Raw genomic sequence first — 24200 nt, 5'->3', positions numbered from 1 at the left:
CGCACAGGCATCACCTCTTCCAGGAAGCCTTCCCTCAGCCTCAGGCCCCACAGAACTTTGTGCTTGCCTCATTCACAGCAGCTACTGTTTTGAAATCTTCTTCCTCCGCTAACAGGTAACTCTTTTAGAACAGGGATTTGTCTTCCAGTCACCTCTGAGGACCAAGCATAAGCAGCCTGCTATAAGGAAGATGCCCAGGGCATTTTTATTTTTTGTTGAATTGAGATGTAAAACACTTTGCCATATTTTTTGTGAAGAAGTTTAACTTCAGGCAATGGTCTGTATAAAGACTTTCCCAGAGTCCAGGCAGAATTATGTGGTCTAAGGGGCTGTCCAATTACATAGACGTTAAGAAACCAAGGAAGCTTCCCTCTCCGAGCTTAATTGAATGGATTTTCCTAAAGCTGATATTTCTACCTTTCTAGAATGAGTCATTTGTGCTTTCAGGTGACATGATGGGAAGGTAGATCAAATCTCTTGATTTTTACCCCAGATTCATGCAACAACTAAATCTATGCATACAAAGCAATTTCTAATAACAGAGTTCATTTCACGGAGGCTTGAGGGTGATATAATTGGTGATGTGTAACCACAGAATGGGCTCTTTTTAGGAGAAATGAAAATTTAAGCCCGGAGGCAAGCACACATGTGACGTTTACCCTTGTTGATGTCAAAATGCTGCCGGGGACAATTCTGATCACTGGGCCAACACATTCCTGGGTAGACAAATAACAGAGGCTGCCACTGGGCCAATCAGGTCCAGTAGTTAAGAAACAGGTCTTGGCAGGTTCCTCTGTTGTAACTTGTCCATCAATGGAAGAAAAGAGAGAGAGAGAGACAGTATAATTACGCATCTGGATTTCCAAGGAGGATGACGGTAGTAACAGCATTAGCTCTCCAAAGGCGCCTGAACATGGCCCCTGAATCTGGACTCAATTTCTGTGGACGCCAGTGAGCTTTTGTGTGCTTTTGCTTTAAGCACTTAAAAGTTAGTACGGACAGAGCCAGAAGGCAGCATATGGAAACTTTGGGAACACAGCAGAAGATAAACCAATATTTAGAGAACATGTTGAAACAGTAACCCTTAAAACAAGTTGTCAAAGGGGAAGGTGACTGCAAAGCTTTGAAAACTCCATCAAATAAATTAAAACATGATTGTGTGAAAGGCAACAGCTTCTGCTCTAGCCATTTTAGGCTAACATAAAAGAAAATTAGAAATTGGAAATCATTTGCTGCTAGTCCGCATGGATTTTGTTAGCATACAATAAAATAGGCATTCTGAAGTTCGCTTTTAAAGATGAGACCCTATGACCTTTAAAACGTTTTTCTTAACTCTCTAGTCTGAAAGAGGGATTCTCAACCTTCCTTTATAGTTCTTCCTGGTTCTAGGAACCACTCTAGGTCTGAGAAGAGATTGGGGTTGGGGCTGGGGGCAGACACCGAGTACTGTTCCTGGAATTATGGGCTTTTTTTCCTCCTTCGCTGTTTATCTATTCTGCACCACTCAGCTGTTCTCTGTTGCACAGAAATAAAAGTTTAGTTTAAAAAGTATGTTAGAACAAAGCTGTAGAAATTGCCTGGAATTTCCTTCATTTTCAGCCATCTGGCTTTCATTGCTTACTTCTTTCCCCTCCTCCACGTACGTTTACCAAATCTTTTCAACACACACTGGCCAAGCTATCAAATGCTTATAATTAATAACAGTCATAGCCCTTTTTTTCTTTTAAGGTAGTGCTTTCTGGCTTTCCTTGGGCTGCTCATGTCATTACTAGTACAAACCAGGGAGATGGTCGATAAGAATTATCAAGACTTAGCTGAATAAGAGAGAAAATCTAATCAAATTCGAGTTAAATCCTGAATACAAAAATTATGTTTAATTTCAAACTAAAAGTATTTCTCACCAAGAAATGAAAGAGAAGAAGAAGAGAATTAATTTTTCTGAGTACCTACTATGATCCTATTTAGAGATGAAGAATCTGAGGATCCATAAAGATATATGACCTCTCGAAGGTCACATAGCTAAACATGACAGAGAAGAACTCAACTATATGTCTAAATCTATCTGTTGGGTTTTATTTTGGTGTTTTCAGGGATGGGCAATATCTTTATTGCATACTATTAAGTGTAAAATCAAGTTGCCAAACAATATATACAATATGATCCCATTTACAAAGGGAATAAAACCGTATGTATTTGTATGTGTTCATATATGTATATAAATTCATAGAAAAGCTATGGAGATGTATGCACCAAACCATTAACAGTGGTTATTTCTGGGGAGAAGGAGGAGTGGAACCACAGAGCCTAGTGGTGAAAGGGGAACGTATGACTTTCTTTCCTGATACTTCTGCTATGGTTGACTTTTAAAGAACGAGAATATTCATGTATCAGTTATATAATTATAATACTCAGGAAGCTTTCTTCTTGGGAACAGGAGGCTGACTTCTTTCCTAATGACTGGTCTTAGCTTCTTTTTGGATACTTCTGCCTTAAGCTAGTCCAACCCACTAGTGAAGGTGGATGGGGGGTGGGGCTTCCAGATACTAATTACTCAAGTGGTGGTAAAGGTGCCTAAAATTATTTTTCTTTCTTGTAATGATAACTTCTTTGCTGTCACCTTGATGCAACATTCACATGGTCAGCTCACAGGCAAAATGATCCTAATTTCTTCTGGCCAATTTTAGGCAAGATTATTAAGGCATTAACACCTGTCTTCAACATACTACCTTCCATCTCTCACCAATGAAACTCCTCCCTGGGTAATGCTAAGGATTTACTCAACCTTCATTGTGTCCATTCTCCCCTCTATTAAAGCTTGCCTCTTATTTTGGGTATGCTTTGCTGTACATGGCTGCTGACATACTTTTCCAAAGGCTATTTATACTTAAATTCGTATTTAAAGCCTTAAACCTAAGAAAGGCACTCTAATAATGGCATTTTCAGCATTATCTGGTGGGTGGGGGAGAAGGGAGAAGGGGGATGGAGAGCAGAGATAGCACTGGGGTCTTCCCAGCTATCACTAATAACAGGGTCTAAACATTACTACTTATAAATTTGGCCCTAGTCCTTTGCACTCATTTATTCAATAAACAATAATAAGGACCTGCCATGTGTCAGACATTTATGTTAGGCGCTAGTTGCATAGGGAGGAGGATTAAGACATAAAACTGACAGCAAGGTCTTTAAAATATAGTCCTCTTAATAAATAACTATTTTTTTAAGTGCCCTAAAAAAAGGAAAGCAGTCTGTGTCCATGCACACACACACACACACAAGTTAGAACAATCAGAATTACCTCCGGCTTGAGAATAGACCCTTCCTGCTGTGAACAGCTTGGTATGAGAATATTCTGCTTAAACCTGATGAAAGTTGGACATGTGCTTCTGATACCAGCTCTGCCATTCACACCGAGTAAGTCGGGGGAAGATAAGTTTAATCTTAGAAGACTGTCCAGTTAGGACATGCCCTCTAGGGCCTTTGGTATTTTCCATGTGATCTGATAACTCAGACCACACACAAGAGGGAAAGTGGCTTTCTAACTGGTATTCTACCGGATTAACAACTGCCTGGGAAAGCTACTTATCTTAACAAATGGCAGCATCTCAGAGACATAAGCCCAGTGACCAAGACTTGGAACATCATTTCTGCATATCCTATGGAAAATGCTATGGTTTTTTGAAGACCTGACCATCAGCACAGTCCAAGATCCCAAAAGACAGTGTATAGAATCTTGGAGCCCATCAGAGGACACCCTTAAATGTGCAGGGAACACTAATCCATGCATAATAAAAGTTGTAAATTAAAGATTTAAATTCCTCCCAACTGAACAGAAGGTGCTTGGGAACCACACACTATTATGCCCCTACCAAACACATGTTCTCTTCATATACATTTACACCAACCTTCAGAAAGGGAGCTTTGTTTTCCTCTGATGTCATACTGAAATATTTCACAGGAGGTGCACCTCAGTAGATTTCTCACTTTTAAGATGAAAATCTGCTTTAGCTCTTTAATGGGAGATGAAGAGAGCGAGTCACATCAGGCCACTGTACTTTGGCTCACTTTGTTTTTCAATTAGCATCAGTCTACAAATGCTCAGCTGTGTGTGGTTGGCCCAAGAAACCCCTGGCTGTGCCAGTAAGAGAGGTCTTGCCTATCAGTCTGACAATTGGCTGGTGGAAAGTCAAAATACTGAGTTTATGTGGAGTAAATGCAATAAAGTTAAGCCTAACAAGAGTTCTTGTCCAGGAGTCAATAAAAAGGTTGTAGAGGACATTAAGCTTATCTAATTTAACCACAGTCAGTACTTTGAGGATGGGAAATAACATCTTGTGTCCTATTTCTTCTGCTGCCCCAGGAAGGGATGGGCTTAGTGGCCGCAAATCCCAGATGATTTTCACCTAGTCCCAGCACTGACTCCTCGGCATTGCCTCAGCTCATCACAGCATTTAGACGTCATTGCAACACTGGAATGTGGTTAGAAAGACACTTATATGCTTGTTTTAAGTGACAGTTAACCAGCAGAACAGAAATGACATCAAGTATCAGCACAAAGCAGCAGCAGCAGCAGGCTAAAGCTTCTGCCTACAGAATAGGGACGAGTCACAGGATTGTTGAGAAGGACGTGGTGACCTCGGATCCTCTTGTATAGCCAATTCACTTGGCAGATTTGGAAAGAGAAAGGGCAGACACCTTGCCCAATGCCACATAGTTAGTGAGTGACAGACTTATGAGGAGAAACCAGGCCTCTGGACCTCATAGCCAAAGCCCTTGCAGGCTGTCCATACTGAAACCACTCTGCTTCTTTCTACATGGGGAGAGTGCAGTCAAATAGAAGGGCTTTGGACCTTGCCCATGCAGTTAGGTCTTAGATTCACCCAACGGGAGAACTGTGAAGGTAGCACAGAGATGTGGGACCAGGTCAGACAGGAAAAGAAAAGAAGTTTCTAAGGATTCCATGCACTGGATCTGGCTTTTCTGGGTCCAGCCCCGACTCTGTTTTACTGGCTGCTGTTCTCACAGGTGGGGACTCCTCCTAGCAGTGGCTAACTGATTTTCTGGGTGCCTTGGAGAATACAGCACTACTGGCCTTCCTCACTTCTGCATTTGAAGAGGGAAGCCAGGCCCACCATTCAGATAAATACATGGAACGACTCTGGTGACTAGCAGGAGAAGTGTTGGTGTAAGACTGTGCCCTGATCTGATCTGAGGAGGCTTGTAATCAGTACCCTCGAAGTCCCAAAGAACGGCATCTAGTTGCCTGAGAAATAGACAAGCAGCATCAGCTTGACCAGCAAACTATTATTAATTCCTGAAGGCAACACATTGTTTCTTACACGATACTTTGCAGAAACAGAAGAAATGTCATTCAGAAACAGCATTCCCCTTGGCATCCAGGATATGACCTTATCCAGTAATGCTCTTCATCCCATCAGCAGACTTGAAAGTCTGGCTTTGGTTCTTTACACATCTCCCTTTGAAACCAGAATCATAGATGAGATGGTTTAGCTTCTGTAGAGGTTTGTTCCAAAGATGTATCTGAAGGCAAGTCTCAAGACACCATAAAATTGTGCAGACTGAAGCAGTGGTTGGATTGATTAACTAAGAGTCAAATTTGGGTAATAGTGAGACCAGGCAGGAGTGAGCAACGAAATGCTCTAATTGATTTTATGCATGTGGAATGACACACATGCACCCTGGAGCAGGCTGTAATGAATCTGCATGCTCTGTGCATACAGATTTCACAGCAGATCAATTAAATCACCCAGATGCTTCAGTTCCTTATACCCTGCAATCTGTGAGTCAATCCATTACTATGGCTTGAGGGCTCGGGATATGGGCTAAAAGGTGGCAAGACCACGAAGTCTGTGGTCAGTTCACGTTCCCTTCAGGAAAAAGCTGCAATGAGGCACGTGCACATATCGGCCATGACACAGGGCTCGTGCACGGAGCCTTCTGGACCCTGAGCATGACCGTCGGGCTGGGATTCCAAAGCCCTGGTTTCAATTAAATTTAAGTGGATTTGACTAAAAGTTTGAACTGATGCTAACAGGTTTTCAAAACACTGGATAACAATAAGTGTCCCAGTCTTGCTCATAGACAGATGCATGCAGTTCTAAACACACTTCTGGGTAGCTGGGCAGGCAACACGCCCCCTTACCTTGCAGGGCAGGGATCCAAACTGCAGGATTTGAGGAGCTGCGGGGGCCTGCGGCTGGCCACGCACAGGTTCTCATCAGCAGGCTCCCGAGTCTGTTTGTTCAGGCAGCTTACCACAGCCTCCTGGACACCTGTGTACAAATCACACTGTCAGGCCAGAGTGGGCGCGTGTGGGGTGATGAAGCGTAGACAAGGCAGCTGGTGGGAGGGCTCTGGGATGGTAGGACTCTGGCTGCATGTCAGAGATGGCAGTTTAAAGCCCGGGACAGCCCATCTCGTCAAGCATCACTCGATCTGGGAGGAAGTACTCAGATGCTGGTGCCTCTGGAAGTATGCCCCTTGAGGAGGGCAATTCCCCTAAAGAGGAAAGGCTGCCACTAATACTGTTGAAATGCTTTAAAAAATGCCACCAAGCTATATAGCTGCCAATGCTGAAATGTGATAATTTAATGCAGAAGGAGGGCAGGGTGACCAAAAAAAAAAAAAAAAAAAAATGGCCCCACGACCTTCGCAAGTTATGTTTTAATCAATAGGAGATTGCTGTAGTTGGAAAGGAGGCCAAGAGCAACGTATTAATATCCAACATTCTGTAAATTGCTGTTTTCCTGGGGCCTTGCATCCAGAACTTCAACTTTTTTGGTTTCTTTTGGGGTCTGGTTTATTTCTTTAGTGACCCAGGGCAGCTTTGGAAGTTGGAACAAAGAGAGAGAAAAAGATGTATAATGAATACATCCATGGAAGACAATCTTCCCTATATCCATGGAAAACAATGTTCCACTGACACCCACACGCCCCTGACTCAGAGCTGGTACAACAGGGGTTTGATCAATAACTGGCACACGGTCACTTGGCAGGTCTTCCAAGATGGTGTGTAGGATCTCTCACAGAGACTTTCATGGACAAGGGGACATTTAACTGGGTAAGGTAAGGACAAGACATTTCGTTCTGGTGCCCACAGTCATAATAACCACAGTCAAAATCGACAGGTTGCACACTATTAGCCAGGTACCAAGGCCAAGAGCTTGACATGCATTATTCAATCGTCTCAACCACTCCATAGGGTAAGCACTATTTTTATCCTCATTTTACAGATAAGAAAACTGAGGCTTAGCAGGGTGAAAAGATTCGCTAAGGTCATGCTGTTGATGAATGGTGAAGCTGTGCCTTACCACTGGAGCGTTAATGACTGACAACATTAACATTTAAAAATACATTGTAACATTGAAAAAAAAACGGCTGTTCTATCTGCTGGAGATCCTCAGAATAACCTAGACATTTGTCTGGAATCATATCAGCAGAGTTCAGTTTAAGGAAGAGGCAAAACAGGACATTCTCGATAACATGCTTTCAGTCATAAATAGCTATGTATATAAAGATATGTACATCTAAAGATATCTATACTGGTTAAATATTTGTATATAGTTATAGCAGAGGATGTGATGGTCCATATAATTAGTCCATATGTATAAATACACGTACATTTTCTTGTTTTTATTTTCAGCATTTCTTTGTCAATTAGTACCTACTATAGTACAACTGGCCCATCACTCGTTAGCGCTGTTGCTTCCCTCCTCCTGTCTACCCTATGTTTCTCCAAGAAGATATCCCCTCTCCTCTAATGCCTCCTAAGGTGATGTTACGCTGACTTAGGTCACTCAGCAAGACCATCATTTGAAAAGTGACATTTTGAAGCCAGAACCTGAATCACCTTTCTTTCTTCCTAGTAAGTCTGATAAATCAAACATTTTGAAAAAGTCAGTCACAATATTTACCCTCTGGCTATGAATGTAAATTGTCTTTTTTCTAAGCTTCTCATGAGCTTTGAAATTTAATTTAAATACATCACGGCCAGTTCCGGGTGGAGCATTTGAGATTTATTCTAGGTAGTTAAATTACTCCATCATGTTCTGTAATGCTGACTACAGGGTGTTCTCTTGGTTGCAGCTGGGATGAGCCATTTGAAATTCATGATATGATGATTTAGCAAAACATTTCACAAGAAATTGTTGATATCATCACTGATACTTCCCACTGGAATAGCCTGGCATTATTAAGGTAATGATGACAAGGTGCTGGATGAAGATAACTATTCCATACAGAATCTAGAGTTATGGTTACATTAGAAATTAAGTTTTCAATGCATTTACCTACCTGGTAATATTCAAGAGATTCTACAGGTTGCTCTAAAATAAAATATATTTTGGCTTCATTCAGCTACTGACCACTTATGAAACTGAGTTGACGATCTGAGGCAGGAAGTAACCACAGAGCTTGTCACTGGCCTTACTCGAAAGTGCTTGCTTCAGGTGTGTGTGGGGTATATGAGTGATGTGACCTAGTCCCACGTTGTGAACTCCTTGTTTATAGAATTGAGGTCTTTCTAAGTCTGCAAAGAATGGGTGTAGCAAGGGCTCAGTTTCCTAAAATGACATCAGTAATCTCCTCTCTTGGATATATGGCACACAAATTCACATTACCCCAAACTAACAACCATAGCTCAAGATAAAAATCACCTTTGGGTGGTTAAGTGCTGAGATTAAGCAGCATTCTAGAGTTAGTAAATTCTACTCTAAAGTATTATAAAACAATTCACTGGGCCTCCACAACACTGTGCGTTAAATGTCTATTTCCATAGGGGCCAGCTGCCTCAGCCTTCTCGGGTGGGGCCTTGGGTGGTGGGGGAAACTAAGGACAGAGCTCTGTCATAATTAAGGAGTATCTGGGACCAGCCCTGTGGTCAACACACAATAAATTTTTGTGGCATGATGAACGAAATGCCTAAAGGGCAGGGCATTTTGAGCACAGCATGCAATTTAGGCTAAGGGGAGGCGGGAATGGGATGCCTGGAGGAAGGGACAGGGAGCAAGGGAGCAGCCCTGGAATGGGGAGTGGGAAGTTGGAAGAGGGAGGAAATGTGAGGACTTCACCTGCGAGTTCACAGTAGATTTGGTCCAGAGGAGTCAGGCCAGGATGTGAGAAGCTAGCAAATCCAGTCTGTGCTCTTTCCAAACAGGCTAATATATGCACTTAGAAGGACATTTTAAGCCAACAGAGAATACACATTTAAGTAGAGTACTTTACGATTTTGAGTTTTCCTTTCTTGACAGAAGCAAAAGGAGAGAGAAGTCATAAGCAAAAGGGAGCAACAGGTACAAGACTTCCCTTTTCATTCTGGAGTAAATGTCAAGTTTTCCCTCAGATTTTAATGTTGATTTCACCATCTAGGAGTTCAATATAATAAAGCTGTGCAGGCTCAACAGATTTGATATTTGAAACAGATTTGAAACCTATTAGTTTACATACACAAAATTAAAATATAACAAGGAGATGAGAGTGGGGCACAGGACGCAGATCTGAACAGGTTAGGCTCACTTTCAATCTTCCAGAAAATGGGATTTTCAGTGTTTATTTTTCCCAGAATAGCATAATTGTTACATGATATTTGATGACAGTTTGGGGAAACACAGCCACCAACTACAGCCTAAATTACTAACTAATTCCTTCTGGTTGCTACCTCTGTGAGGTGAAAGGTTCCTTCTGTGTCTATCCAGTTTCGTCTCTTGAGACTGCAAAAACAATAAAATTAGCCTGACTTGCCTTATAACCCCAAACTGATTTAAAATCTTTCTGTTAATCCTGCATGTTTTTGGTTGACTTTAGTAAGAATGATTAAAAATATCTATAACCTTGTGGGTTATAGTTTGGTGGAAGATCAAAGTTGATAATACACTAAAATGTTACTGCCAAACACTGACATCAAAATATACATGTCCCATATAGCGAAGTAATTTTTTAGTGTGTATGGGTATCATATGGACCATCTAACCCAAGCATGTTTTCACCACTTTGGAATTTTCAAGTCTAACATTTTAGGCATAAATATATTACCTTGGCACAGTGACATAACTGTAGGTAAGTGCACAGTTGTTGACAGTTAAAGACCTAAGATATTTCAGTAACTTTACCCTGCCTTGGATATAAAAGAGGTACAATTTATGTTATGCAAAGGTGCTCAGTTCCTACAGGCAGAGATCAATTGTATATCAAACATCCAAATCTTATTTCCAAATCAATATCTTTTGAAAACATTTTAAATTAAAAACATTCCATATACTCACTAGACTTCGAATTTTATACCTCTGGTTGATCAGCAGAATGGTTATAATCTTAAAGATAAAGGTATCTGGTTATTTATATATTCCATTACTGCATCTATTTTCCCCATCTGCTCATAAAGTCCCAGGCGTGACTTGTAACTGAGAACCATAACTGAGAGATCATAAATAATTTTTTTCAAAACACATTTATTTTAGACTAGAGATAATGATCGTTCAGTTCAGGTGATCATGGAAATTTGGGATAAACACACATCTGAACTCTTGAGTCATTTATTATATTGGGAAGAAGCAACTGGAGCTACCGGCTGTGGACTTTCCTCCTGACCTCTCAGCTCCTTCGCGGGCTCAGAGATCACCAAAGCTTATTTAAGGCCTCCTTCCTTGAGCATAGAAGAAAAGATGTCCACAATGTGAGTGGAGAACACCATAAGAACATAGATTAGCTGAGTTCCAGGAAACTCTTCCAGAATCTGATGGAAAAATTTAGGTTTTAAAATAACAGGGCTCTCCATTAAAACACTTAAGAATTCTGGAGTTTGAAACTGGGAGACTTAGAAACAAACAAGAACCTCAAGGTCAAAACTATTAAATGTTTACTAAAAGACCCGATGGAGAAAATTGATTTTTGCTAGCACTTGTTCCACTATTCATTCCTTTTCAACTACCTGCGAACGATTTGGGTACACTTATTTTTACGTTCTCAATAATGACAAAAGATGTCTTTTTAAAAGAGTTTCCAAAATTTCATGGTGTAGAAAATGGTTTTGGGAAATAATTTTAATACATATATTTTTTATTTGAGTTAAGTAAGAAACTTTGCTGGGAATGCAGAACCTTAATGTGCCAAAAGGGGTTACTGATAGCCAGTGAGAGGATCTGGCGGGCAATCATCCAGCATTTCCTCACCTATCAAAATCTCTCTTGGGAGCAGACGTGGGAGACAGTGGCAATATGAATCTAATGCATTTTCTATAGTGGCAAGAAAGATCGTAATCTTGAAGAATTGTCAATTTCATGAAATGCCTTCTTCTCCCGCTACAATCCCATTCATAGGACCTAAAGTAATCACTGAATCTGTTGTCACCATGGAATATACCTAAGAGAACCAGGTCAATACACAGGGAAATATTTAACTTTAGTTAAGTAATACTTATAATGAGAAAGCTTCAGGAATTCTCTAAGTGCTTAAAGAGGTGTGGTATGATGGAAAGACTCTAGACAGAGAAATAAATAAATAGCAGGCCTACGCCCAGCTGTCACTCATTAGCTGTGTGACCTCGAACAAGTCACTCAGTGTCTTTGCATCTTAGTTTTCTCATCTGTAAAATGGCAGTGGGATCAGACTTTAATCTTTAAACTTCTTTCCAGTTCCAGGTAACCACAATGTTAACTGTCTTTTATACACCCCTTCCCTTTGTGAGTAGATATTACCTTGGGAAGTCAGTTGAGTAAATCAGAGGGACTATAATCTATTGTTGGGAATAGCAGACTGTTTTACCATCTTAAGTCTTGGCTCATACCACTTGCACTGAGGCAAGGGCATAGATGAATAAGACTGAAGGCTGAGAGCATTGCCAGGTCGGTGTCAACTGTGTTTCTCAGTCAGACACACTAGGATATATTGCAAAACATCAGAATGACAACTGAAAGTAAAAGCATTAGTTGTGTTGGCCACTCACAGCTGACACTCAAGCCCAAAGGGAAATACATCTGTGTTTTATTCAGTATGCTTTAATTTAGAACCGCTTCCTCCCCTTCTCCCCCTGCTTATCATTCTTGGACTAGAGGCAGTCACGTGACACAGTTGCATGCATGGAGAGAGGATACAGAAAAAGGACAAGAAGGTAGCAGGGATCTGAGCCAGAGCCCCCTTCTTACCTCCTCCACACGATTCAGAGCACTTGGTGAAGCCCTCATACTCCCAGTCATACAGCTCGTCAAAATCCTGCAGGTCACCAAAGAAGCCACCTGTCTCTTCTGGGTTAAATTCAGGAACTTCCCCGTTGCATGGTCCTGCATAACAGGCACGCTGGGATGCCGGCTTGGGCCCTTCACATTCGTCAACAGGCAGGTCAGCCACAGACTGAGAGAAAGACAGGAGCACCTGGCACCTGACTATTCGCACCTGGGTCCCCATACCACAGGTCACCGTGCAGGCTGACCAGGCCTCTGGGATGAACCTGCAGTTGGCAAGCAAACAAGAGGAGAGGATGAGAAGCCCCAGGCAGGAGACCATGGGCATTGTGAGGGGCTGCATCCCACCTGCCACCACTGCCCAGTGCTGTCCCAGGATGTGCTCAGGGCTCCGCCACCCTATCCTGCGATGGGCGCTTCAGTTTAGTTCATGAGCTCGTTTGCCACTGTTTCTGGATTGGTTTCTTCATGAGTGTCACATGAAGTCCCAGCTGTGAGACATTCCAGCCACAGACCACCTGCTTTCTCCCTGCTTCGCACCCACAGTGCTAGCTCTTCAGAGCAGGGAAACGGTTTCCTCTCTCACTCTAAATCCAGCACTTGTGCCTCCTGCAAGATGCTGGCTATTCTTACAGCAGACTAATACTGATACTAAAAACTATAGCAGAAGAAGCCCTTGGAGATATTTAAGGAAGTATTTTTTTTTTTAAGTCTGGATCACATATTCTGTAAGTTTCTTTGCTTTTCTGCTCAACGTGCTTCCCAAGATTTATTTATATGTAGAAAGAGGGATTTTTTTTTGTAAGTTTCCAAGAATGGAGCAAAGTCTTGTTCCTTACACATTCTTTGAATTAGTCTGGACTACAATTCTTTTTATATCGTAGAGAAAAGCCGTGCTGCAAATTTAAATGCACAGGCGTGTCACAGTAAATGAGAAGTTCTGCATTCATACCAGTTTGTTCTGCGGCCTCCACCTCCCACCCCTCGAGAGCAGCCACACTAGTGAGAACATCATTTTTCTTTGACTTTCTCCAGAATTTGGGACAATTTTCAAATTCCAACAAAAGGGCTTTTTCCTCTCACTAATCAACAATGGCCCTAACTGCAATGACCTTGAAAGGGGATTTGGGGGGAAAAAAAAGCCCAGAGGGAACCACTAACCTTTTCAAAAAGTTAATATAATAATCTGGAGAAAGAATTTTGGAATAAAAATTTTTATTTTTCCACCATCCTACTGCTTTCTCCCAGGGAGTCGTGCTGAGGAGGCATGCAAACCTGGCTCCCGAACCTTGACTTTGGCAGACAAGGAAAGAACTGATAAGAAGGTTATAGCATTCAATCCTAGCAAGTGCAAATGGTTCATATCTAGTTTAGAGAAATTAAAATTCTAACAGGAAACCAATCCAAGTTTTCAGACTGGAAGGAACATAACAAAGATGTTTCCTGGGCCTGAGCCTGGGCTAGGTGTGGAGCAGGGGGATCTGGCCAGGAGAGCCAGAGTGCCCCCTGAACAGCTCACGGTGTCTGAGGCATGGAAGGAGTCCCTTCAAGAAGGTTCTGACTGAGTCATGGAAGGAGTTCCTTCAAGAAGGTTCTAACTGAGGCACGGAAGGAGTCCCTTTGAGCTGAGTCTCACTGAGGCATGCATGGTAGGAGTCCCTTCAAGACCCCTAGGCTGTGACCAAAGGCAAGGCAGTATTTCCAGGTGAACATAGGCTCTATGAGAGGAGCATTTTAGATTTTGTGAGCCATGTTTGTGGGTCTTTGTTGTTGCAACTACTCAACTCTGCCAATGTAGTGGAAAAGCAGCCACAGACAATATGTCAACAATTGAGTGGGCTGTGTTCCAATAAAACTTTATTTACAAAAACTGGAGTGGGATGGGGGTGGGGATGGGAAGGGTGGTGGAAGGGTCTGAATTTGGCCTGTGGGCTATAGTTTTCCAACTCCTGCTGTACTAAACGCCTGCTTTTCCTAAACACACTGAGATTCATAAATAATCTCCAGACTTCTTTTAGGTCTTCATTTCCACCTTTTTCTACATATATAAGTTTATAGGAATGACAAGTAGCTAAACTGATTTGTTTATTTTTTATCTTCCAAGGTGAGTCTCTGATGAAATCTAGAATATAAATGATGAACCAACTAAACCTTCAGCTTTCCTTACCTGTAAGGTGAATCACTTTGCATTTGGTCTCTTTCCAGGACCAGGAAGATACACCAAGAGCACACAAAGCAGAAAGGGCATGCTCCCAAAGCCCCATGAACTCATTGTAAAGGCTGAAACTTATTTTAAGCCGGCATCTGGATGAAAATAAACGTGCCTGTGTGTGTGTGTGTGTGTGTGTGTGTGTGCGCGGGCGGGCGCATTTTTGACTATCTGGACATTTAGGGTTAACAGCAAAAACAATAAACATCTACTTTATGTCCCCCAAGTGAGAGTCTTATCAAATGTCAAAGAGCCTTACTGGCTTATCTCCCAACCCACTATCCTTAGGTCTTCATCAAGTTCACACCAATTAAAAACAATTTGGCTCTAAGTGGTGCTGTCTTTTGGCAGTCATCTAAATTTCTCCAGTGTATGATAAAATATATTCTCTCTTGTTGAAGGCAGGAGATTATATTTCAAAAGAAAAATATCTAATAGTGCAAATGGCCAAATGAATAATAACTGTTTTTCATATGAAACTTTTCCCCACATCCCTAAGATCTCCCAACTCTGTATTTACTATGTTGAGCTTTCTGGCCACAAGTGGGAGGAAGCGAGGTCAGTGAGAGGGCAGGCAGGGGAGCTAGGAGGTTTAACTGTAATATTTGGAAGGCTCAATTTGAATAGTACTTGCTGAGTTAGAATCTTTAAAGTGGAACCTTTAAAACAGAGTCAACAGATTTTTTTAAAAAATCATTTTGATGTACAAATGTACAATGAAAAAGTTCTTATTATTGAAGTTTAATTTGGGTAATTTTAAAGTTCTTTTTGTTAGCAGCACTGTTGTGGGATGAATGAAGAGCAGCTGGCTGAGTGAGCTCTTTAAAAGATGGGCTTGAACTTCTTCAGAAAGAACTGATGTGATTTCTGCATTTAGTCTTCCCATCTCCAGGAAATTAAAAAAGAAACCTGGCAAATAAATGATTTATGCTTCTGTATGGTCTTTGATTTGCAAGCTTAATTGTTCACTTCATTAAAAGCTTATCCTTTTTTTTTTTTTTTTTAAAGTTTGGCACCTGAGGGGCTGGCCCCGTGGTCGAGTGGTTAAGTTCGCGCGCTCCGCTGCAGGCGGCCCAGTGTTTCGTTGGTTCGAATCCTGGGCGGGGACATGGCACTGCTCATCAGACCACGCTGAGGCAGCGTCCCACATGCCACATCTAGAAGGACCCACAACGAAGAATATACAACTATGTACCGGGGGGCTTAGGGGAGAAAAAGGAAAAAAATAAAATCTTTAAAAAAAAAAAGATTGGCACCTGAGCTAAGAACTGTTGCCAATCTTTTTTTTTTTTTTTTCCTTTTTTCCTTCTTCTTCTCCCCAAAGCCCCCCAGTACATAGTTGTATATTCTAGTTGTGAGTGCCTCTGGTTGTGGCATGTGGGATGCCGCCTCAGCATGGCCTGATGAGCGGTGCCGTGTTCGCGCTCAGGATCCGAACCAGTGAAACCCTGGGCCGCCGATGTGGCGCGCGCAAACTTAACCGCTCGGCCACAAGGCCAGCCCCGAAGCTTATCCTTTAATTAGAGTTATTATTATAGTTCCTTTTATGAAATAGAAAACAGTGATAATCAAATTCACTTGTAAAATCCCAAAGTGGTTTAGTTTATTAGTAGCTATTATGGAGTCAGAAGCGTGGACTGAAATAATAAAAACAATAACTTTATTAATATAATGCTAAACAGAAACAACTCACTCTTGGTTAGTCTCATGTCACTGCCGACATTAGCCACAATTAGGCTCTGGTTTTATGCATGCATGGTCTATAACTATATTTAACTTTTCCTTTTCTCCTCTTACTTTCCCCTCTCCTCCTTTCTCATATACATGTTTGTTTAAAAAATCATTGGGATTATTCAAAATAAGAGTAGCCTTATACGTGTGTTATTTTGATGCTGTTACTAGCCTCACCTCATTCTCGAGTTTCAAAATGCAAATTGAAACTTGCAGGAAATCACATTAGAAATCCTTAATTTTGGTTTGGTTTTCAATCTTACTGCATTTGAGCTTTAAGTTGATAGGGGTTGTGGATTTCTTCTCCTTCTTCTTTTGGTGTATGTTTGTGTATGAAGTGGTGACATGATATCAGGGGGAGGAGAGAGGAGGGAATGAACTGAGTAGTGTAGGAAAAAATTATAAAAGGCTTTAAAATAGATCCAAAGATTCCTGGGTATCCTGTTAAGTGCATCCTTCCTAGTTATTGCAATCTTTCATTGGCCATGAGCTATTTTACCACTGTGTAAATTGCAGAAAACTGATAATGCAAATGGTTCTTGCCCATAGAAATGCAGATTAATTGTGTCTAGTGGAATGCAATTGATTGTTGTCCTGTAGATAGACCCATTTTGCATCTATTTGTAAATTCATTTCAGCATTCTTATTTGCCTAAATATGTATGGTCCTTTCAAATTGCCTTTGAATTGGTTATAACATCTTCCTGGTTCCCTCATTAACTAATGAGGTAAATAAAATCTTTGACAGATGTTCATTTCATATTTGCATGAGAAACATGTTTTTCCCTTTCTAAAATTTTATCATTTAATTAGTGGCCACAGAGGGATCTGGAAAATAGTATATTGGAAAAACAAAATACTGTATAAGCAATTCTACCCCAAATTAATCAGGAAGTCTTTTATATAAACATGTCATTTGGGGGTAAAAAATCACCATACTTTATTGGTACTGATGTTATGCCATATTGCATCATCTTATTTTTAACCCAATCTTCTTTTCTCTATTCCTTTTCTTTAGTTTTGAAAAGTTGGTTCTTCTCCTGATTCTGGGCAATCCTTGAGACATTAATGGAATAAAAATATTTAGGAAAAGGTGCGGTTACCTAAACCAAAGCTGGGCATCTTGGCATCTGGAATGAAGAGGCATTTGGATATATGAGAAAAAAATTGCAACTGGGTGGGAAAAAACTTGGAAAAGGGAACAGGACACACCTTCTCTCCTCTACATCTCAATTTCATCTGAGATCCAAAGAGCTCATGTAAAACTTTTCAGTTATTTAGGGTCTCTCAATGACATTGAAAGGGAAGATTTTAAAAAACTCTCCAGGGGCCGGCCCGGTGGCACAGTGGTTAAGTGCACATGTTCTGCTTCTCGGTGGCCCAGGGTTTGCTGCTTCAGATCCCGGGTGTGGACATGACACCGCTTGGCATGCCATGCTGTGGTAGGCATCCCACATATAAAGTAGAGGAAGATGGGCACAGATGTTGGCTCAGGGCCAGTCTTCCTCAGCAAAAAGAGGAGGATTGGCAGCAGCAGCAGATGTTAGCTCAGGGCTAATCTTCCTCAAAAAAAAAAAAAAAAAACCAACAAAACTCTCCAAAATTATATTATAAATTATTTATAAAAATTAATTATAAAATCCATAATACCAAGAAAACCTTAAAATTATTATTTAAAAATACAGCTAGAGCATTGAAGTTTTGGGAGAACGCATCCAAAATATGCCTCTACATTCACTTAGAACCACACCTAAATCATTTGAAATAAATGAGAATCTAACTTATTGTGAAAGATCTTCTGTCAAGGATATTTGATCTGAATGTGGAATTACGAAAATATTTCTCAACTGCTGTTGTTAGCTTACAACTCTCTGGAGCTGCAAATAATTCACGCTACTTATGCAACTCATATTGAAGTCTCCAAGCAAAATTTTTCAAAGGTGTCTAGAACACCACTCCACAAAGCATCCGATAGCACCGTTGTTTTTTCATAGGTTCCTCAAATCCTTGAGCATCATGCCTGAGTTGTTCGGGTTTGCGCTGTAAGGTGCCCCAGTAGTATAAGCAAGAATAGAACAATCCTGGAGATTAAAATAACAAAACAAATGACAATTTGGATGCAGCCACTAGTATAACTATTTGAAAAGAAAATTCAATGACTGCCCCATCTATTGCCACTCACTAATAATAAATAAATAAGAAGGAAGGACCCAATTCCAAAGGACACTAAGGCAGCATGGAGAGAGAGAGCTATAGTTAGCGGCATTTTCCAAGTAGCAGACTTCATTTTCTCATGATAATGATGCCCTTTGGGTTCTTTGAGAGGCAGCAGGCCTCTGCAAGAATGCTTCAATGACTTTCTTACAGAAATGCTCAGTGCTAGAAGAGGGAGAAGAAAGGCTGACTGTATTAAAAGGCATATTTTCCCTTTCAAAGAGACTTTATACTAGAAAGAAATGCTGAGGGAGGCCAGAGTTTTCTCAAAGTCTCAATGCGTCAGGGACTGCCCAGATTTTTGAAGGCCTAGGACCTCATATTTGAGTACACATTAAACTCGTCTTGCAATTCTGACCTAGCTTTCTTTGATATGGCTCCAGACAAGACACTAGAAGGACTGTTACTGAAGGAGGGGCCTGTTGACCATCAGGAGCTTCTTCCTTAACAGTAAGAGAAAAGCTCATAGAAACACAGTTAAAAATCGGTTTCCAAGAGTGTTTGTCCCACAGTGCTAGAGGAAGTAGCCTAAAAACTCAAAGAAACTAAATCATGCCTCTCAGTTCCAGGCACTGGCATGAGGAAACAAAACCCTTTTCCTGTTGTAGGAGTTTCTTTTGGTCTTTTAAAAAGTTATTGTGTCCAAATTTAGTAAAATTTTAGTAGAGGGCTTATTCACTTTATATTTCGTATAGCTGTACTCAGGCAGTGTGTGCTGGCCTCATTTCATCTTGATGGGGTGTTGGGTTATCACGTATCCTGAGGCGAGTTTAAATTCCGTGTCTATTACACTTCAATGTAATCTCAATAAAAATGCTATTTTTTGGAAGAAAAGTATTTTTGGGCAGCTTTGAGCCAGAGGCAGCCTTCAGTAATTTGTACACGACTCTGGCCTAAAATTGCCTTTATCATACCAGCAGCCACCCAAGGGTGAAGGCTCTGGTGCATTTTGGAATTGTTCCTAGGTCAGAGGAGCCCAAGGAGAGTTCCTATCTTTCCGTCTACGCTTTAAAACTCAGTGTGCACAGAGTTTTGGGGAAAAGAGAAGACAGACCACTAACCGTATGTAGCAGACACAAATGAAGCCAAATTACTCTCTTCACAAGTGAAAAATGTGAATACGACAGTCGTTTCAGACCATCTTTCTCTCTCATTGCTTTTCTGACCTATGTGAACAGAACATGATTTAAAAGTTTGGTTTTCCTTAAGGCTAGTCTGATTATTTAAAAAAGCATGTCCCAGGGACTAAAATGCCACTACAGCTTACAATGCTATTAGTGCATTTGTAGTTCTCAGCTTAAAACCAGAATGTAGTTTTTAATGTATAGCATTTTCCCTGGCTTTGATAAAAATCTAAAATATTGTAAACTCAGAACACTTTTCATGAACCATTTCTTCGCACGGAGTGAAATTAGTTTATCTTGCAATTTTGTAAAGATTTTTTTCCCTTAATTCAACAAGTTTGGCAAAGCTCTCCAATGAAAAGTTCAGTTCATTAAAAATGACCTTAATGGACTTAACATATATTGGTGGTGACAGGGTCCATGCTTTATTTTGGCACACAAGGATCCCATTAATTTGTCTTTGTCACTCTCTAAGGCTCAGCTGAGCAATAGTTCAGATTTAGCTTTCTGAAAGTAGCTACAGAATGAGCAAGAGTGGAGACGGCAGGAGGAGCTGACAAATTTAGAACTTCTCGGTTTGCAATAAAGGCTTTTCTAATGACTGCATAAAAATGGCTCTGTCTGCTCTCTCGAATTTGTTATTGATTTTTCTGTCTCGGTGCATGCTGGGAGTAACCTATGGGGATCAACTGTATTTAACTCAAAGTTGAGAGAGGATGCTTTTCTGCCCAAGCATTTTCTAAACTTTCCATGTTAATTTTTGCAATTCCTTATAGATCCCTTTGCCTTCAGATAAAGGCAACTAACCCTCAGAATAATCTCAAAGTGTGATGCTTACAAGTGAGTCTTCAAAGAGCATCACAAGTACAGAAGAGAGGTAGGGGAGTGGTAATAGCTGGGGAACAACCAGCCAGATTTTGGGTTAAACTGTACTTTTCTCTGACATGCCATTAAATACAACATGTATGAGGCAGATCCAACATCTGCCTCAATCTCTCCATTTGTAAATGAGTGAATATTATACATTTCTACTCCCTTAAGATGAATGATGCTGGAAAAGGCCCAATCACAACCACAGTTAACACACACAGAGAGCTTCCTGCTTACCAGATACTTTACATATAACTTAATCCTCACAATAACCCTATGATGTAGGTAGTATTATTATGCTCATTTCACAAATGAGGAAATTACAGCCTACAGGGCTAAGGGACTTGCCCAAGGTCCCTGTTGCTAGTGTGGGATCCAAGATTGACACCCAGGCAGTCGGTTACTAGAGCCCACATTTTTCACCACTGTGCACACTGCTGCTCTACATGTAAGTGCGATCAATAATTAAACTGCTTTTTACTCTGATCCCAGCAGGGCAGTACCCTTGTTTGAGTGCAGAAATACAGATTACCCCTCACCAACTCACAAAGTTGGCAGCATGATGTATTTGAAAAAAATCCAAATTTTAGGAAATTATCTGTGATGTCTATAGCCTGTTTTCAATATATAGGTAGGAATCACTGAGGTACATATACTGGTACAAAATATCTGATCATTTGCCACATAAAAAGACCCAAGAATCCTTCCTCAAATACTAGTTTTGGAGCCAAAGTCAGATTTGATTAAATTCTATCATAATCTGCCAAACATTAGTTCACACTAACATCTCCCCCAAACCCTTTTGGTATATATTACGTTCTTCTCTCATTTATTTCTCATATTTGTGACTTACCATATACTAGCTTAACTATTCTGACATTTTAGCTCAGAGGAACATATGGTAGTGAAGAGAATTGGGGAATTCAATAAACAATTCTCCTACATTCCTTTTTAAATTAATAACACTATCATGCTGTGCATACCCAAATGTCAAATGGCATTTCTTAAAAACAGCTAGCTCATTTCTTCAATCTGTGGATAATTGGCCAAAATTCAATACTTTGGTCATAATTCTATCATTTCTGTGATAACAATGCACTCATGGTTTCTTGAGGGCAAGGACTCTTGGGTTTATTTTTACAGTATCTGTACCTGACCCAAGGCATGGCATAGAGCCGGTGACTTATGAGCAAATTTAGCTTCTTTCATTAGGAGGTGTGAACAATTAGCAGGTCCAATGACTCTCTGAAGACACCTGAAATACATAATCAGCCAGAGAACTTATATGAAGCATTCTACTGTTGCAGAGGATAAAATGGATGAGAATGACTTGGGCAGAGGGAGAAGAGAAATTCCTTCCAGAAAGGAAGGAGTTGGAGGCTAGAGAATTCACGACTGTTGTGAGGCTAAGGGCTGATTCGGTCTGATCAGCATGAGGCTTTAGCTCTGCCATGTGCCAGTTCTCAAAATTAAATGCTTTTGTGCTTTTTTATCCTGTAATTCTAATGCTCAATTCTGTTCTCCTTGAAGATCCTTTATGTTGGTTTAATGATCTGCAAATAGCGTTTAAATTTCTCCATATTAGGTGAGATGACTCTTGATTCTTAAGAAAAGTATCTGTTTCTATATATACAAGATGTTATTTTTATTTTTTGTGGCATGAAATTCACAAAGAGAATGCAATTCAGGCAACTTGTATTGAGGATATAAACAGGAAAACTATCTGGATCCATTACTGATGTTTGAGTCCCTAAATTTTCTTTGGGGGAAAATATAAAAACATGTGACACAATTAACACTTCTAGCCACTTTTTCAAAAAATATATGAATTCACATTCTTAACCACTAAGTTAAGTTACTTTCTCAGACAACGTACTGGATATAAATATGGTCTAACATAAGCATATGCTTAAATATTATATATTTAAATACTATTTGCAACAAGATAAACAAGGCATTTAATGACTACAGGATCACTATGGCGACTCTTATCGGCTTTTCATTCTAATTCCTTGTGGATTCTGTTCATACAGATGCATGACAGGAATTTCCCTTTTCTTCTTATTGAATCAGCCTCATCACTAAGCTAATGCCATCTGGCATCCAGATCTTAGTGCTGCCTTCTGCCTGCTTTCCTTCTTCTTCTTCTTCCTTTTTTTAACGGCTCACACCAAGGTTATTTATGGCAATACATTTAAAGCCTGAGTATTGTGTTGAAGCACAAAAATGTTTTCCTAACCATGCAGTAAAGCTGTTAACTGAAAATCTAATAAGATAACTCCAGATTTTTAAAGTGTGAGATCAAGGCACAGAGGACCACCCAATCCTACCTTCAAGAGGACGGCACTGTTGGAGGCCCTCCACCTGGTGTGTGCCAGCGTTTGATGGGAGGATGGCTGGTTAAAATGGCTGTGTTGGTCACCAGTGCTCAACAGAGTCACCTGTCTCCTGTTGCTTGTTCTGAGTCATCCAAGTAGAACTCCTGGCAACTGAAATAAATCTAGGAGGAACCTGGCTTTTCTAGGTGCCCAGTTAGTCCTCCCTTCCATTCCCTGGGATGACTTGATTCAGAGCAGAAAGTCTGGAAAGAGAAAGTCGGAGCATCTGGAGCTTCCAGGCCATAGCTTTTTCTCATGCCTGCCGCCCTTAACAGACTACACGTTCTAGGGCGTTGGGCGGCCTGTTAGTGGCCTGAAGGAGTTAAGGCAATGAACAGTTTCCTTCCTATTCCAAGTTAGAAAAGACTTTTTAAGAAGTCCAGCTGATTAACTTCCTGTACAGCAAAAGTAGATGAGCTGTCTTCACATGTCCTAAAGGGCACCCCAGTATCATTTTTGCTCCAGAAGTTAAGCTGTCAAAGTGGTCATAATGTATACTTGGCCTGAGGTGGTCATGCTGTTCATGCATACATCTCAACAAAGACTGAAAGTTAGGTATAAAAATAGGAGATTAGAGGGGGCTGGCCCCGTGGCCGAGTGGTTAAGTTTGCGCGCTCTGCTGCAGGCGGCCCAGTGTTTCGTTAGTTCGAATCCTGGGCGCGAACATGGCACTGCTCATCAGACCACGCTGAGGCAGAGTCCCACATGCCACAACTAGAAGAACCCACAACAAAGAATACACAACTATGTACCGGGGGGCTTTGGGGAGAAAAATAAAATCTTAAAAAAAAAAATAGGAGATTAGAAATCAAGTTAGTAATTTCTTTAGCTTATACCTGATTAATGAATATAATTGTACTACCACACTGTTGTTCTGATCCCTCAACAAAAGCAAAATTTTTAAGGCTTAAAAACACCTAGAGCGGCTGGCCCCATGGCCGAGTGGTTAAGTTCAGGTGCTCTGCTTCAGCGGCCCAGGATTTCACTGGTTTGGATCCTGGGTGCAGACATGGCACTGTTCATCAGGCCATGCTGAAGCGGCATCCCACATGCCACAACTAGAAGAACCCACAACTAAAATATACAACTATGTACTGGGGGGACTTGGGGAGAAAAAGAATAAAAAAAAAAAAGAAAAGAAAAAGATTGGCAACAGTTGTTAGCTCAGGTGCCAATCTTTAAAAAGAAATAAATAAATAAAAACAGCTAGAGGTGGGTTGGCCCCATGGCTAAGTGGTTAAATTTCTGTGCGCTCTGCTTCAGTAGCCTGGGTTCACAGGTTCAGATCCCAGGTGTGGACCTACTCCACTCACCAGCCATGCTGTGGAGGCATCCCATATATAAAGTAGAGGAAGATTGGTATAGTTGTTAGCTCAGGGCTAATCTTCCTCAAACAAAAAAAGAGGAGGATTAGCAACAGATGTTAGCACAGGACAAAACTTCCTCTCACACACACAAAAAACAAAACAAAAAAAACACCTAGA

The 24200-nt window shown here is 40.8% G+C and overlaps 1 protein-coding gene across 3 annotated transcripts in view; it reads right to left on the bottom strand.

Moving 5' to 3' along the window:
* Positions 1–24200, bottom strand: part of ADAMTSL1 (ADAMTS like 1) — an 852153-nt gene that overhangs the window by 158111 nt on the left and 669842 nt on the right. For all 3 annotated transcript variants that reach the window (XM_070495595.1, XM_070495594.1, XM_014845577.3), the window contains 2 exons: positions 12156–12457; positions 6161–6290 (listed from right to left, as the gene is read on the bottom strand). In XM_070495595.1, coding sequence (XP_070351696.1) covers positions 6161–6290; positions 12156–12457 — 432 coding nt within the window. The remainder of the gene's footprint in view (positions 1–6160; positions 6291–12155; positions 12458–24200) is intronic.

Source organism: Equus asinus, chromosome 23 (genome assembly GCF_041296235.1).
Source record: "Equus asinus isolate D_3611 breed Donkey chromosome 23, EquAss-T2T_v2, whole genome shotgun sequence".
NCBI classification, from domain to species: domain Eukaryota; kingdom Metazoa; phylum Chordata; class Mammalia; order Perissodactyla; family Equidae; genus Equus; species Equus asinus.
Note: the sequence above shows the minus strand (reverse complement) of the source record. Positions and strands in the feature narration are given on the sequence as shown.